The sequence below is a fragment of the Rhinoderma darwinii genome, chromosome 5 (genome assembly GCF_050947455.1).
Source record: "Rhinoderma darwinii isolate aRhiDar2 chromosome 5, aRhiDar2.hap1, whole genome shotgun sequence".
Classification (NCBI taxonomy): domain Eukaryota; kingdom Metazoa; phylum Chordata; class Amphibia; order Anura; family Rhinodermatidae; genus Rhinoderma; species Rhinoderma darwinii.
Genome location: NC_134691.1, coordinates 140,666,254 through 140,684,328, shown reverse-complemented (window position 1 = coordinate 140,684,328; position 18,075 = coordinate 140,666,254). Strand labels below are relative to the sequence as shown.

At 42.9% G+C, this 18,075-nt stretch overlaps 1 protein-coding gene across 2 annotated transcripts in view; it reads left to right on the top strand.

The window, feature by feature from the left end:
- The window catches only part of CDKAL1 (CDKAL1 threonylcarbamoyladenosine tRNA methylthiotransferase), an 845,495-nt gene that overhangs the window by 467,334 nt on the left and 360,086 nt on the right, over positions 1 to 18,075 (top strand). For both annotated transcript variants that reach the window (XM_075826579.1, XM_075826580.1), the window contains exon 10: positions 5,292 to 5,458. In XM_075826579.1, coding sequence (XP_075682694.1) covers positions 5,292 to 5,458 — 167 coding nt within the window. The remainder of the gene's footprint in view (positions 1 to 5,291; positions 5,459 to 18,075) is intronic.

Below are 18,075 nucleotides of genomic sequence, written 5' to 3'. Positions count from 1 at the left end.
GTGGAAGGTGGTCGCTGCTTTTTACCAGAGTCTAGCCTTATTAAAGATTTACAGTGTGGAGGTGGGCAGTCAAAGTAGTACCATTGGCACCTCTACTTTTTACCCTGCACAGCCGGTTTTATGGGCGTTAAGTATTGGTGTCATTACCTTTATGACATTGCTATGCTATGGCACTGCATAGTCAGTGCTGATAGTATCAGACTGTGTAGAAATACAGCCTCTTGACAAGGGGAATGGTAGCACCTAGCTGTCAATTTATTAATACATTTTCAGGAGGAACCGCAGGGGAATGACACAACTGTTATTTTATAGGGGATAGTATTTTCTAAAATGAGAGCTGCAGATCACCTAAGAACTTGACATACAGGCCAATGATTAACACCCCTTCACTATCTTAAGGAGATATAGATAGAGATATATATATATAGATACACTACCGTTCAAAAGTTTAGGGTCACTTAGAAATTTCCTTATTTTTGCAAGAAAAGCACAGTTTTTTTTCAATGAAGATAACATTAAATTAATCAGAAATACACTCTATACATTGTTAATGTACTAAATGACTATTCTAGCTGCAAACGTCTGGTTTTTAATGCAATATCTACATAGGTGTATAGAGGCCCATTTCCAGCAACCATCACTCCAGTGTTCTAATGGTACATTGTGTTTGCTAACTGTGTTAGAAGGCTAATGGATGATTAGAAAACACTTGAAAACCCTTGTGCAATTATGTTAGCACCGCAGTAAACAGTTTTGCTGTTTAGAGGAGCTATAAAACTGACCTTCCTTTGAGCTAGTTGAGAATCTGGAGCATTACATTTGCGGGTTCGATTAAACTCTCAAAATAGCTAGAAAAAGAGCTTTCATGTGACACTCGACAATCTATTCTTGTTCTTAGAAATGAAGGCTATTCCGTGTGAGAAATTGCCAAGAAACTGAAGGTTTCCTACAACGGTGTGTACTACTCCCTTCAGAGGACAGCACAAACAGGCTCGAACCAGAGTAGAAAGAGATGTGGGAGGCCCCGCTGCACAACTGAGCAACAAGACAAGTACATTAGAGTCTCTAGTTTGAGAAATAATTGAAAAACAGATGCCAGAGGCAAAAAGCCCTATTTCCCAACTACCATTAGAATTGTTTAATTAAAATATATAATCTTTATTGTGCTGATTCAGCAAACAGACAAACAGACAAAACCAACATAAATGGTTAAAATTCTCAGTGCGTGGATCGGGTCAGCAACCATTTGCGGTTGTTTCAATATGCACGTGTATTTGCCGTCTATGCTTGCAGACCGGCAGAGTCTGGAGACCGTTGGTAGCAACAGTGGACTCCTAAACAGTTAAATTGTTAAACCCTAAATTCCAGCATGTATTAAAATTGAAAAGAGAGCCCCCCCAACATGTTTCGCTACATATGTAGCGAAACATGCCGGAGGGGCTCTCTTTTCAATTTTAATACATGCTGGAATTTCGGGTTTAACAATTTAACTGTTTAGGAGTCCACTGTTGCTACCAACGGTCTCCAGACTCTGCCGGTCTGCAAGCATAGACGGCAAATACACGTGCATATTGAAACAACCGCAAATGGTTGCTGACCCGATCCACGCACTGAGAATTTTAACCATTTATGTTGGTTTTGTCTGTTTGTCTGTTTGCTGAATCAGCACAATAAAGATTATATATTTTAATTAAACAATTCTAATGGTAGTTGGGAAATAGGGCTTTTTGCCTCTGGCATCTGCTTTTCAATTGTTGTATCTGGCCTGCCAGCTACCAAGGGTCCAATCCATATCTGTTTGCTAGTTTGAGAAATAGACGCCTCACAGGTCCTCAACTGGCAGCTTCATTAAGTAGTACCCGCAAAACGCCAGTGTCAACGTCTACAGTGAAGAGGCGACTCCGGGATGCTGGCCTTCAGGGCAGAGTGGCAAAGAAAAAGCCATATCTGAGACTGGTTAATAAAAGGAAAAGATTAATATGGGCAAAAGCACACAGACATTGGACAGAGGAAGATTGGAAAAAAGTGTTATGGACAGACGAATCGAAGTTTGAGGTGTTTGGATCACACAGAAGAACATTTGTGAGATGCAGAACAACTGAAAATATGCTGGAAGAGTGCCTGACGCCATCTGTCAAGCATGGTGGAGGTAATATAATGGTCGGGGGTTGCTTTGGTGCTGGTAAAGTGGGAGATTTGTACAAGGTAAAAGGGATTTTGAATAAGGAAGGCTATCACTCCATTTTGCAACGCCATGCCATACCCTGTGGACAGCGCTTGATTGGAGCCAATTTCATCCTACAACAGGACAATGACCCAAAGCACACCTCCAAATTATGCAAGAACTATTTAGGGAAGAAGCAGGCAGCTGGTATTCTATCTGTAATGGAGTGGCCAGCGCAGTCACCAGATCTCAACCCCATAGAGCTGTTGTGGGAGCAGCTTGACCGTATGGTACGCAAAAAGTGCCCATCAAGTCAATCCAACTTGTGGGAGGGGCTTCTGGAAGCATGGGGTGAAATTTCTCCCGAATACCTCAGCAAATTAACAGCTAGAATGCCAAAGGTCTGCAATGCTGTAATTGCTGCAAATGGAGCATTCTTTGACAAAAGCAAAGTTTGAAGGAGAAAATTATTATTTGAAATAAAAATCATTATTTCTAACCTTGTCAATGTCTTGACTATATTTTCTAGTCATTTTGCAACTCATTTGATAAATAGAAGTGTGAGTATTCATGGAAAACACAAAATTGTCTGGGTGACCCCAAACTTTTGAACGGTAGTGTATATAGAGATAGAGATATATAGATATAGGGATATGGATATGGAGATATAGATATATGTATATAGATATATATTCAACATTGAAATTGCAACACCAATTAGCACGAGCAACATGCGGTTTGGCATTGTCCTGTTGAAAAATGGCTTTTGGGACACTTTAGTGAAATGGTCGTACCACTGGTTCCATGACCAAATCAATCGTACATTATCCCACCCCGCACCATAATCCCAGGAGTAGTACCGGTGTGACGTTCCCTTGTGAAGGCCTCTTCATGGCGTTGCCCAGGTGGTCTCCAGACCAATCTCAGGCTATCATGGTCTTCGAGACAAAAGCAGGACACATCGCTGAAGATTATAGACATATAATCCAGCCTCCATTGGCGTCTTGCTGTGCACCATGATAAAAAGGGTGGTGTCTGGTCAATGGATGTAGCTGTAGCTGGATATCTGGCTGGTAGCCCAACACCTTGGCTTGTATCGACACTGGTTTCCACACTAGGCTTGGGATGTGACGTCTAATTTCACTTGCCATACAGAATGGATCACTACGCGCCATTCTTCCAATCAGATGATCCGTCCATGCAGAGGTTCGCCTCCGCAAATCTTTGTCATTTCACGTTCGTTGTAGTTCTCCCTACATCCGGGACACGCAACGTTGAACAGTGCTGACATCTTTGCCTAGGTGCGTAGCGATCTGCCGGAGTGATATACCAAGGTCTCTCAGTTCAAGGGTTTTGTCCCACGTAGACGAAGCACCGCACAATCATCTTACACCACTTGATCCGATTTTTGAGGTATTATGTGGCTGAAAAACTTTGCTTTCAATCAGGCTTTATGTCCCTCCCACATGTCATAGATTGGAGCTAGGTGCTTGAAAAATGTATCATTTGTATATCTTGGCGACACCTGCTACTTCCTCGATTTCCATAATTTCCATTACGGCTTGCCCTTCTTGGTGTTGCAATTTTAATGTTGAGTGTGTGTATATATGTATGTGTCATACTGTCACAGGTATTGGATTTAAGAAGAAAAAATACACAACAATATTAATATATATATATATTAATATATATATGTATATATTTCTTTATATATAAATATATATATATATATATATATATATATATATATATATATATATATATATATATATATATATATATATATATATATATACATACACAAAAAAATAAACAGTGTTGTGTATTTTTTCTTCTTAAATCCAATACCTGTGACAGTATGAGATGACTTCAGGACAATAACGTGTATCTTTTGTGATATGACATTGACAGTTATTGAATGGTTTTGCACAGAAATTAATAGGTCATTAAAATTTGGTTCATTGAGTATGTCGTTTAATGTCATTATACTGGAGGAGAAACGGAACTGATTCCAAAATGCTTCAGAATACAGATGGGTAGAAAATGAATGACTTTCACTGTATAATTGGGCAGTGGGTATATATATATATATATATATATATATATATATATAACATGTGGCCTATTTCATTCTAATATTGGCTTGTTCTATATAATGCTTTATGAAAGGGCTTTTTAATTCTTTAACAGTTGAGTCTGCAGAATTTTCATTTTGCTTCTAGAATAATTTATATAATATTTCACTGATAATTAATTCTCTTGACTTGCATGGTAGTGGATTGTAAGTTAAAATGACTGCCTGCTTCCCATATAAGATTACTGTTTCATGTGCGGGACATCCATGCAGCTACTGCAGAAACAACTCCATTCAGATTTATTAAACTTCTTTTCAGTTGCAGAAAAATTCTGCAATAAAATCTGCCGTGGGTGACTTCACCCTAATACACAATTCAATGGCAGGGCTTTTAGCTTGTGAATGCTGAAAAGGCATAACACTCGAAAGAGCGCTGTGGGCAAACTTGTTCTATCAAACGGTATGTTCCAGTTCACCATCCACCACCTATGCAGACTCCTGACATGTTAGAAGTGGAGGTACTCAACAGATCACAGTATGCCATAAACAGCAGCCTGTATTCCACGTTAGAGAGTTTGAATTCCGTGCTGATCTGTACATTTATCATTAGAACAGTTGTGAATTGTGCAAATCAAATAGACCTAATAAATTAGGCGCTTTCAATCTTATTGTTAAAGGGGTTTTCCGAGTTATTTCAAAAATTGGCCAAGGATGCAAAAAAAAAAAAAAAGACATTACTCACCTCAGAGATCTGCATCGTTCCAGCGCCGCCGCTGTTTATTGACATAGCTGCAGCGATGACATGGCCATATACCCACGTGATCGCTGCAGCCAAGCACTGGCCTCGACGATCCTGTGTCATATACCAACTGAGACCAGTGATTGGCTGCAGCGATCATGTGGGTATACAAGCCCATCATTGCTGCAGCTATGTCAATACACACCGGCAGGGGATGCCCGGAAGTGGCGGCGCTGGAACGATGGGGATCTGTGTTAAAAAGCAACAGCTGTGTGATAAATGAAATACGACTTATCTCCTTGTTTTATTTGCAGAGGGTGTCTGTGAAATCTGGCTGACCAGTGAAGACACAGGAGCCTATGGCAGAGACGTTGGCACAGATCTTCCGACTCTTCTTTGGAAGCTGGTCGAAGTCATCCCTGATGGTGCAATGTTGAGACTTGGCATGACCAACCCCCCTTACATTCTAGAGCATCTGGAGGTAATAACATGATAATGTATAGACTATTATATCAAGAGTATTTTAATACTTTTAAAGTTGACTGATTATGTTTAAAGGGTTTGTGTCAGCAAGACCCTTTAAAAGGTTAGGAGTCGAAGTACATGAGCTCGGACCCCCAGTTACAGTTAGAACGAAGAGGCTGTGACACCCCTTGTGTTCCTGACAGATGTGCTCAATTGGCATTATGGTCCTGCCCCTCACAAATATAAGCAAGTAAAGACAACAAAGGCTATATATATATATATATATATATATATATATATATATATATATATATTACACAGTGGGCATCTATGCTTGCCTTTTCTCATGTGTTAGATTTAAAATGAGTCGAAGCAATGTTTTCACTTGTTTTATGCAGATTGAAGGACCTTTTAACTAACACTTCTTTTCAATCCGTATACTATAGCGCCTAATAGATTTACCTTGATTGTTTTTCTTTTCCTTTGTTGGAATAAAAAGTTGTTCTACTTCCAATTGATTCTCATGAGAATCTACACTTACTACCATAATGACACATCTGATGGATTGTTATACTGTGTCGTGGCCCTTGCATGTTAATTGAATGTTCGAGCGAGCGGCAAGTGCTCTGTGTAATGACAGATTAAAAGGCCCTTATTACTTGTTGTCTTTTGGGTCTATCTAGATGTGTTAGCGTGTCAGCTCTATAGGCAAGTAGAGCGGTGCCGGACAATTACAGAGTCATATGCAAACTCCACAGTGCTCGTCATTCCTAAGATGGTTGTCAAATAATCCTAATGTCTATTAGTCTTTAGAGTGTTTTATATGATAAATCATAGTGGAGCACATGTCGATTCTGTTAAAGCAACAAATGTGCATCTAATGGGAAAGGAAATTACTAAAAAGAGAAGTCACTACTCCAGTGTATTCAATTCAAGTGTTAGATAACACTGACGCTGTTAAAATTATAACAGTGAATTAAAGTGATATAGGCCTTCTGAAAATAAAACCATGTGTGGGGGGCACTTCAAAAGGAAAGCCCTGTCAGGCAGAAGCTCTTCGTCGTGAGTAGAGACGAGTCAACGTTGAATGTTTGAGAATTTGTAATTATTTCCTCTAATGAAGAGTTGACACTAAAATATGGGTCCAACTTTTTTGTAAGTTGTATTTAAACTAAACTATATTTATCGGCCACATTGGATTAATATTTGCACTTTCAATTATGTGAAAGTCCTGGAGTTGCCCTTTGCAATAGTCCGTTACTTTATGCTCCACTGTTACAGATGCTTGGGGACGCCAATAATGGCCGTCATTCCTATGCTCCTCATACACACCTGCACTCCCACACTCCAACCATCTCTATTTAAAGTAAATGGGAAAATTGCTTGTTCAGTTTTATTGCGATCAATCTACGAATAATGTTCAGTTTTCATTTCTGAGCACTTTAAAAACCCCAGAATTATTTAAAGATAAATGCACTAATTGGGCTCTCAGAATTGGAGAATTCCCCAACACCGCCCTGCTATTACTTGACACTATGTGAATTGTTTAGTAATGAAAAGGTCACACGGAGCGACATGGTAATTAACCTAGCAACTGGAAAATCTATGGAAACTATTTTCCTACAATTGTGCTTGACCTTCTTGGGGTTAACCTGTCCCCAGCAGCGCTCAGTGGTAGGTTTTCCCTTTAGAAACATCCCACCCTGAAAGGTCATTTTGGAGAGAGAAAAAGTAATGTAGCGACATGACTCATTCAGTGCCATGTGAATATGTCACACCTAAATGCATTAAACCTGTATTTTTCTTGGAACATTAAAAAGTTTCCACAAAAGCAAAAACACAGCAACTGTGCCTGGGCATTTTTTAGAAATCATATGCTCGTGGAAATCTTCAGACTGGCACCTCACAACTAAGCCAATAACCACTACTCTAGTGAGCTGAATGAAGACTTGGTATGCCGGAATCCTTTCCTATACTGCGTTCTACATCCATATCCCATGGTCATTTATTGTAGGAGTAGTTTAACATGCATTACCAGATTTACATCTCAAGAACCTGTAGGCATAGATTGTCTGGCGCTCTGACTCCTCCCATCAAGTATGGCCACACCTTTATAAGCCAACTGTTTGACTGCTCTTACAAAATAAAGAAGAAGATAGCGGTGCTTTTCTCACAACATCTAGCACCCTCTGCAGCCACCACTAGTTAATAGTACGATGAGATCAACATATACACCCATGAGCCATAACATTAAAACCACCTGCCTAATACCGTGTTGCCAAAACGGCTCTGACCCATCGAGGCATGAACCCCACCAGACCTCTGAAGCAGCAGATCCTTTAATTCCTGTAAGTTAGAAGATGGGGCCTCCATGGATCAGACTTTTCCAGCACATCTTACAGATGCTCAATATTATTGAGATTTGGGGAGTTTGGAGGCCAAGTCAACATGTTCCTCAAACCATTCCAGAACAATTTTTGCAGTTTGGCTGGGTGCATTATCCATTTTTCCTGCTACCAACTTATCAACTTCAACAGCTGACTGTTCACTTATGGCTTAATATATCCCACCCCTTGACAGGTGCCATTGAAACGAGAAAATCAATGTTATTAACTTCATCTTTCAGTGGTTTGAATGTTATGGATGATTGGTGTAAATATACATAATTTGCCTTGAAATACATCATTTGCATTTGAATAGACCATGTTCAGTGTATTCATATGTCTATTTTCCCTTCCTATAGACACAGACCTACCATGCTTTAAGTCTCTTTCACACGGCAGTATTTAGGTCAGTATTTGTAAGCCAAACCAAGGAGTGGAAAATAAGAGAAATACATCCTCCGTGTTTTGTAACAATTCCTGGTTTTGGCTCACAAATACTGATGCAAAATACTGACTTAAATATTGCCGTGTGAAAGAAGCCTTAACCCCTTAATGGCCATCCTATTTTAGGCCTTAATGACCAAGCACTTTTTTATGTTTTTCCATTCTCTCATTTAAAGAGCTATAACGTTTTTAATTTCCATCAACATAGCTGTATAAGGTCTTGTTTTTTGTGGGACAAGTTGTATTTTTTAATATCACCATTTTGGGGTACATATAATTTTATTGATTAACTTTTTTGAGGGGGTAATGAAAAAAACCTGAAATTTCACCATTCTTTTTATCATCTTAGATTAACGCTGTTTACCGCGTGGTATAAATAACAATAACTTTATTCAGTAGGTCAATAAGAGTGTAGCGATACCAAATTTATATAGATTTTTTTATGTTTTATTACTTTTACACAGTAAAAACACTTTTTATTTCAAAAATATCTGTTTTTGTTTCACCATATTTTAAGTCATAATTTATTTATTTTTTTCTGCCGATTCAGCTGTATGAAGGCTTATTTTTTGCAGGACGACTAGTTTTTATTGATACCATTTTTGATTACATGTAACTTTTGGATCACTTTTTTCTCAAACTTTTTTGGAAGGCAGTATGAACAGAAAACGGCAATTCTGGCATTGTTTTTTATTTTATTTTTATGGCGTTCACCGTGCGGCTTAAATAATGTAATCGCTTTATAGTTGGGGTTGTTATCGACTCGGCGCTACCAAATATGTGTAAATGTTTTTTTCATAATAAAGCATTTTGTAAGGGAAAGAGTAGGTTTTTTATTCATTTTTTTCTTTTGGTATCTTTATTTAAACTTTTTTATAACTTTATTTTTAGGCTCACTAGGGGAACTCGCTATTCGATCATCTGGTCGCTTTTATAATACACTGCAATACTTCTGCCTGTCAGTTTAAAGCTGACAGGCACCTGCTAGGTCATGCCTCTGGCATGCTCCAGCAGGCATCCACAACAGGCAGACCTGGGGGCCTTTGGTAGGCCCTCGGCTGCCATATGAGACATCGGCACCCTGCGATGAAATAGTGTCGTTGGGGTGAGAGACGGAGCCCCCTCCCTCCAAAACCACTCAGATGCAGCGCTCGCTTTTGAGCGCTGCATCTAAGGGGTTAAACGGGTCGGATCGATGTTGATATAGACTCCCGCCTGCTAGAGCAGGTCCTGGCTGTCTTTAGACTGCCCGACACACGTGCCAGGCTTATGTCCCAGCGCAGCGAAACCGTGGTGCTGTGGCATAAGTACCCTTAACGGCCGCCGTGATAAGGCGTATTGGAGGTCATTAAGGGGTTAAGACAGATTTCTGCCCATAACGAATGCCAATCGACAATATACCAAGTCGATTAACGGTTGGTAACCGGCCCTTTGTCACGGGCCAATGCTTTGCTGCATGGGGACAAATGATTGTTAATATGATCGTTTGATCCCCATCAGTTTGCATCATTGTCTGCACCACATCACCTGATTACACGGAGAGATGTGCTGCTGAATACGATGATTTTAAAGGCTGCATAACAATGTGATCAGCCGACAAATGAATGTTTAATTGTGTGTCGGCTGATCACTATCCTGTTTACCCGGGCCAGCTCTGTTTGCATGGCCAATTGAACATAAATCTGCTCCCACTGAATAGTGGTATTAACCGTGTTTCAGCTACATTATTTTTGTTTCGAAGGCCTTATGCACATGGCAGACCTGTGTACAGGATGCTTTACAGCGGCACGTGGAGTTCCATGTACCTCAGTGCTATGGAACCAGAAGGACTCAATGTGCCTCTGCTCCATTTGGTGCCATATTCTTCCTACAGCCAATGTTTCTGGAGGAGAATAACTCCCGAATACAGCATGGGGTTGAGTGTCGTAATGAAATTGGAGGCATATGGAGGGTACACCCCATGTACATCTATGGGTGCCTTATTATGGCTCCATACAACACAGGGCCACAATACAACCTGATACTATATTCTTGTAGTTGATGATATATTTTCCGATGACTGCTATTAGTGTTAGGTGTTTAATCTCAATCCGGCTATAGAATGTTAGAGGCAGGCTGAGCGTTATTGGAAATAATGAGCCACCTGTTAGCCAGCAGGAAGGCTTTCTTTCCCGAATTGCAAAGTTTTACATGACCAAAGGTGTAAATGTATTCTACTGATAATGACCTATTGGCTTATTCTGTGGCACCATTGACAATTAACACTGCTAGCTGCTTGTTAAGTGTGTAGATGTGTGTTCACACTGTCCATTATTATACCAACAAAAACCACTTTGCACCTGGCAGAGAACTGGATGTGAGTAACCTGTCACTATACCATGCAAAACTTTTACTCCACCACCTTTATACGTAGCTCACTGACATTTTTTAGTGTTATATAATGGTTGCAGGTATTTTTTTTTCTCTTCTATCCTTTTTAGCTCACTGTGAGGAAACCATATATTTTGTTCTTTTTTTTTTTTTTAAATGTGGTTCTTAAAATCTTCATTATAAGATTCAGACTTGGTTGGTTCTGCTGTGTGTACCATTTTATTGGTTATTTTTCTATAACTTTATATGACCGAATAGGTCACAAAGATAAAAAATTATTTCCTATTCTATTATACAATATATTTGTCATATAAATGTTTATTTTTGTGCTGTGTTCTAAAAAGAGAAAATAGAATTTAATTTAAAACTGTTTGAATCCGGGTATCATTTAAAGAGAGATTTTTTTATTTGAATCTTTTGTTCTGATCGCCCTTACACCAATAACATATTTTCTGAACGGACTTGGTTGCAACCAGTAACCAGCAGAGCTTTGTGACTAAGAGCACTCGGGAGAAGATGCCTCGTTTAAACCTCATCTCCCTAAGATTTACAGAGAGAATTATCCCTCGAGGAAAAATCCTTCATATTTTCATTAAAAACGTAATGAAAGGTGACTTCATAATTTCACACCACACCCGGGGACTCACTTTGGCTGCTTTCCATCAATTACACAGTGACATAGCTCTTTCTTCCTGTGATATTTGGAAAAATCCCATATCTAACACTTTATTAATAGATCTTTTCCACCAATCCACTGAAATTTACGCATCAGTGATTTTGTGAAATTTATGAAGTGTCATCAGCTGGAGTGGACAGCCTACTCACACGCTCCCGATTCACATTCGGCATTAGTAAATATTATATAATAACTTCTGGCTTATTAAAATGGAACCTTTTTCTCCTATATACAGTAATTGCATATTATTAAAGAAAAAGCTCCAGTCAAGTTTGAAAGACTGGCTACGACATAGTGCTTGTAGTTGTTTATAGGTCTAAGCATAAGGCCATATATTTACTGCTAAACCATAGTCCTAGCAGTCATCCAGAAATCTCATAAATCCTCAGGAAGTGATGAACAGCCCCTTCCTCAGGGACCATCGGAGATGCATGCAGAGCTTTATATGTGTATATTGTTACTATTCTGCCTAATTTAGGCTTCCAGTAATACAATAGAGCTGTCAAGGTGTTGTCCGATTTCAGCAACTGTTATTTTTTTGTAGAATTGAGTTATAAAAATTTCCATTATACTTTCTGTATTAATTCTTCTAGAGCTCTGCTTGCTGTCATTCAATAGAACCTTTACTTTCAGTGGTTATATTTCTTTCCATGGTTATATTACGGACACACAGGCGCTGGGAGCGTTAGAAGAAACCACTCTAATACACATATTGTACTGTAACAATACCAGAATCTGTGTGTCCATCACATGACCATGGACAGATTTTATTGTTTAAGTAAACAATAAATGTTCCTACTGAATAACAGCCAGCACAGATAATAAAAAAACAATGTTAAAACAAAGTATATTGGAACTATTATTATATTTAAAAAGAAAAGAAAAACATTTTTATGAAATCAGTCAACCCCTTTAACCCCTTTCTGTACCGTGATGTAACTGTATGTCTTGTCCAGTGGCGGATTAAGTAGACCATAAGCCCTGGGCTGTTACCCATAGTTGGGCCCCCCTTCTCCACCGCCACCCTGTAACTATTGTTAACACTTCCTTTTTGTCCAGGCGTTAACAAATGGGTGTTACGACTCCCCTTGTCAAAAGGCTGTGTCCCCACATACTGACAGTCTCCAGCGATCGCTGACAGTATCACACTGTGCAGGGACACATCCTCCTGACAAGGGGAATAGTAACACTTATTTGTCTATCAGTCCTGGACTGCCCAAAGACTTTTTGTGAAATACAAGGATTTCCTATAATAAACATGTCAGGAGAGATGACAGATTCTCTATAAATCTAGTGACTCACAGGTGACGACGTAGTTTTTTTCTTCTTTTCTACTCCATCCGGTCCAGACTTCATGACGACTTCTCCCGGCCATGACCCATTTCTGCATAATTTGGCACTCCAATGTCTTTGGCTCCTCACTTTTCCAACATTTCCACACCTATAAATAAAGATAAAATTATCATAGTGCCACACACTGTGCCCCTAAATATAATCGCACCAAACGCTGCGCCCCTAAATATTATAGCACCATAGACAGCGCCACGCCCGCCTGCAGACAGCGCCACGCCCGCCTGCAGACAGCGCCACGCCCGCCTGCAGACAGCGCCACGCCCGCCTGCAGACAGCGCCACGCCCGCCTGCAGACAGCGCCACGCCCGCCTGCAGACAGCGCCACGCCCGCCTGCAGACAGCGCCACGCCCGCCTGCAGACAGCGCCACGCCCGCCTGCAGACAGCGCCACGCCCGCCTGCAGACAGCGCCACGCCCGCCTGCAGACAGCGCCACGCCCGCCTGCAGACAGCGCCACGCCCGCCTGCAGACAGCGCCACGCCCGCCTGCAGACAGCGCCACGCCCGCCTGCAGACAGCGCCACGCCCGCCTGCAGACAGCGCCACGCCCGCCTGCAGACAGCGCCACGCCCGCCTGCAGACAGCGCCACGCCCGCCTGCAGACAGCGCCACGCCCGCCTGCAGACAGCGCCACGCCCGCCTGCAGACAGCGCCACGCCCGCCTGCAGACAGCGTCACACGCAGCCCCGTAGACAGCGTCACACGCAGCCCCGTAGACAGCGTCACACGCAGCCCCGTAGTTAGCGTCACACGCAGCCCCGTAGTTAGCGTCACACGCAGCCCCGTAGTTAGCGTCACACGCAGCCCCGTAGTTAGCGCCACACTGACCCCCTGTAGTGAGCGCCACATGCAGCCCCCTGTAGAGAGCGCCACATGCAGCCCCCTGTAGAGAGCGCCACATGCAGCCCCCTGTAGAGAGCGCCACATGCAGCCCCCTGTAGAGAGCGCCACATGCAGCCCCCTGTAGAGAGCGCCACATGCAGCCCCCTGTAGAGAGCGCCACACATGCAGCCCCCTGTAGAGAGCGCCACACATGCAGCCCCCTGTAGAGAGCGCCACACATGCAGCCCCCTGTAGAGAGCGCCACACATGCAGCCCCCTGTAGAGAGCGCCACACATGCAGCCCCCTGTAGAGAGCGCCACACATGCAGCCCCCTGTAGAGAGCGCCACACATGCAGCCCCCTGTAGAGAGCGCCACACATGCAGCCCCCTGTAGAGAGCGCCACACATGCAGCCCCCTGTAGAGAGCGCCACACATGCAGCCCCCTGTAGAGAGCGCCACACATGCAGCCCCCTGTAGAGAGCGCCACACATGCAGCCCCCTGTAGAGAGCGCCACACATGCAGCCCCCTGTAGAGAGCGCCACACATGCAGCCCCCTGTAGAGAGCGCCACACATGCAGCCCCCTGTAGAGAGCGCCACACATGCAGCCCCCTGTAGAGAGCGCCACACATGCAGCCCCCTGTAGAGAGCGCCACACATGCAGCCCCCTGTAGAGAGCGCCACACATGCAGCCCCCTGTAGAGAGCGCCACACATGCAGCCCCCTGTAGAGAGCGCCACACATGCAGCCCCCTGTAGAGAGCGCCACACATGCAGCCCCCTGTAGAGAGCGCCACACATGCAGCCCCCTGTAGAGAGCGCCACACATGCAGCCCCCTGTAGAGAGCGCCACACATGCAGCCCCCTGTAGAGAGCGCCACACATGCAGCCCCCTGTAGAGAGCGCCACACATGCAGCCCCCTGTAGAGAGCGCCACACATGCAGCCCCCTGTAGAGAGCGCCACACATGCAGCCCCCTGTAGAGAGCGCCACACATGCAGCCCCCTGTAGAGAGCGCCACACAGCCCTCCCCTTCTTTAAATAGCGCCACACTGCCCCCTGTAGATAGCGCTACACACAGACCGCTGTAAATGGCGTCACACAGCCCTCCCCCTCCTTGGACATGCAGCTCTTGTAATTCCTCATTATAATGTCCCCCATAGCTGCCTCATACAGTATAATGTGTGTGTACCAAATAGAAAAATAACATAATTACTTACCTATTCCCGATCCTACAATGGGTGGAGGGTGCTTCTCCTCCTCTGCACTGTCCCATGAGTGACTCGGTGCAGACAGGCCCGATGACGTCACTACAACGCGCCTGCCTGCGCCGAGCCGATCACAGCAGAGTGAATGCTGGAGCGAGGCTCCAGCAATCAACCCAACTGAATCTGCGTCCTGCGGATGCAGTTTCAGTTGGAAGTGGGACCAAAGTATTTAAAGATTCTGTGCGGTTCGGGCAGCCATGGTCCCCCTGGGAGCCTCGGGCCCCGTGCGGCAGCCCAAACTGCCCATATGATGATCCGCCATTTGTCATGTCGCGGGGGAGGGGAGAAGTGAGCCCACTCCATACGCTGTGGGTGTCAGCTGTGTATAGCTGACACCTTGCTCTAAATGCTGGAATCGGAGAGAACTCTGATTTCGGCTATTTAACCACTTAGATGCGGTGGTCAATAGTGAGCTTGGCATCTAAGCCTTTAGATATCCCATAGCCCCCTTCTCCCCAATGTTGCACCGTTAGTTGTCATTGCATCCGGGGGCCCGAGGTCTGCGGTCTTGGTGCTCCTATTAACCCCAGCTAAATAGCACAATACACTGTAATATATATAAGTATTGCAGTGTAACGTACCAGAGATTTAACAATCGCTTGTTCAAGTTCCCTAGCCGTACCAACAAAACATTTAAAAAATAGTTAACGTTTTTAATATACAAAAAATGTTCACAGAAAAAGAAAAACGTTATGGCACTTGGAAGGCAAGGAGTAAAAAACAAAAATAAAAAATGTCTGCGTCGTTAACGACCGCCCACTGTCTTATGAATGTAGGCGGTGCATGTCCTTAATCTACAGCGACGTCTTTTGGCGTCGCTGTAGAAGAAGCTGATGAGCGCTCCTGTGAGCTCTCATCCTCTAAGCAGGAGCTGTAACTAACATCTCCTGATCTCAGAGCAGCCTGCTGAATGCAGCTGGGGTCGGAAAACATTCGGACCCCAGCTGTTTAACCCTTTGATCACCATGGACCGTGACCGCGGCAAGATCAAAGGGAACTCCCGCTTTGATCTAGTCATCGGAAACCCGGTGACGTGATCAAATACCGGGGAATCCCTTTGCAGTCAGCCATGGGGACCTACAAAGGACCCCAGGGCTGTCTGTTCAGTTCGCCTGCTGTTAGGGCAGCACATAGTGGGGCCTAACAGCAGCCTGTGTCTGAGGCCTCATTTACACGAGCGTGTGCGTTTTGCGCACGCAAAAAACGCGGCGTTTTGCATGCGCAAAAGGCACTTAACAGCTCCTTGTGTCAGAGTATGATGCGCGGCTGTGTGATTTTCGCGCAGCCGCCATCATTATGACACTCCGTTTGGATGTTTGTAAACAGAAAAGCACGTGGTGTGACATGCGTGGTTTTCATGCACCCATTGACTTCAATGGGTGCGTGAAGCGCGAAAAATGCCGAAATATAGAACATGTCATGAGTTTTACGCAGCGGACTCACGCTGCGCAAAACTCACGGACTGTCTGCACTGCCCCATAGACTTGTATAGGTCCGTGCGACCCGCGTGAAAAGCACGCGCGTCGCACGGATGTATATCACGCTCGTGTAAACGAGGCCTTAGTGACACAGTATGATGTATTAGCATACAGGAGTATTCTAATACATTACAAGTAAAAAATAACGTTAACCCTTAATGGGATTTTAAAAAAAAGTAACAAAAAAAATAAAGTTGTTATTTTGCATAAAACATTTTATTGCCCCTACACTAAATAAAAACAAAAAACCTACACATATTTAGGTATCTAAACGACTGTAATAACCTGATGAATTAATCTAATAGGTTATTTAGCGTGAAACGCGAACAGGATAAAAAATAAACAAGAAAAACTATGTTGAGATTCTCTTTTTCTTCATAAAAATATTTTTTCTACCTCCAAACTATGAAAATAAATAATACAATTTCTCCCGCATAAAACAAGGCCTCATACAGCCACGTCAATGAAAAAATAAAAAAGTTATGGCTGCTGAAATGCAGAGGCAAAAACTGAAAAATGTTGCTGGTTATTAAGGCATTTTCAGGCCCAGTCATTAAGGGGTTAAAGGTTATTGTAAAATGCATCTTTTTCTTGGTTTACTGAAATTGGCATCAATGAATGTTTCCTTTATAGCTTTATTATGTTGAACGTTTTAGGTTCATCTTCAGGCTGACTAGTGATAAATGGTGACTTAAAGAGGCTTTGTCACCAGATTCTCAAATCCCTATCTCCTATTGCATGTGATCGTCGCTGCAATGTAGATAACAGTAACGTGTTGTTTTTTTTAAAAAACTTTATTTTTGGCCAAGTTATGAGCAATTTTATATATATATATGCAAATGAGCTTTGAAATGGACAACTGGGCGTGTTTTTTTTCGTATGTCCAACTGGGCGTGTATTGTGTTTTTAACTGGGCGTGTTTACTTGTTTTACTAACTGGGCGTTGTGAATAGAAGTGTATGATGCTGACGAATCAGTGACCAATCAGCATCATGCACTTCTCTCCATTCATTTACACAGCACATAGTGTTCTTACTAGAACGATGTGCAGCCACATACACAAGTGTCCTGATAATGAATACACATGACCTCCAGCCTGGACATCATGTGTATTCAGAATCCTGACACTTCTGAATCTTTTCAGTGAGATTCCAACAAGCCACGTGTAATCTCGCGAGATTACGAGGTAAACGAGATTTTGTTTCTCTTGCTGGAAATCTCACAGAAAAGATATGACCTTTATCGACTTCAACCAATTTCAAGCCAATTCACTAATGCAGCTAGTCAGTCATAGCGTGACACTAGCAGCCCTTGGAAAATAGGATCATAGGCATACATTTTGTGGTATTATTGTGTGGGTGGGGAGCTTAAGCATGATTCTTATACTGTATTTTTAAACTTGTCTGTCTTGGCTTATCATAAAGACCCTTTTACGCGGGCCAATTATAGGGCAAACGAGCGTTCACAGAAGGCTTGTTCCCAATCTTTGTAAACAGGGCATCGATCAGACGATGAATGAGTAATCGTTCGTTCATCGGCCAATTGTATCGTTAAATGGGGAAAATATTGTCATGGTCAGCAGCACATCTCCCTGTGTAAACCGGGAGATGCGCAGCCGTCATGATAGAAATGTATGGGGACGAGCGATCGGAGTAACAAGTGCTTGTCCCCATACTAGCTCCTTGCAAATGAGCGCCGGTCAATGAGCTGTCCTGCTGATCGGCGCTCGTTTACACGCCCCACGTCAGGCCGTGTAAGAAGAACCTAATAGTATCTCCTCTATGAAACTAATCACAAAGTCACTGGCAGATATGCGGGTTAGTTGGTACACACACTAAT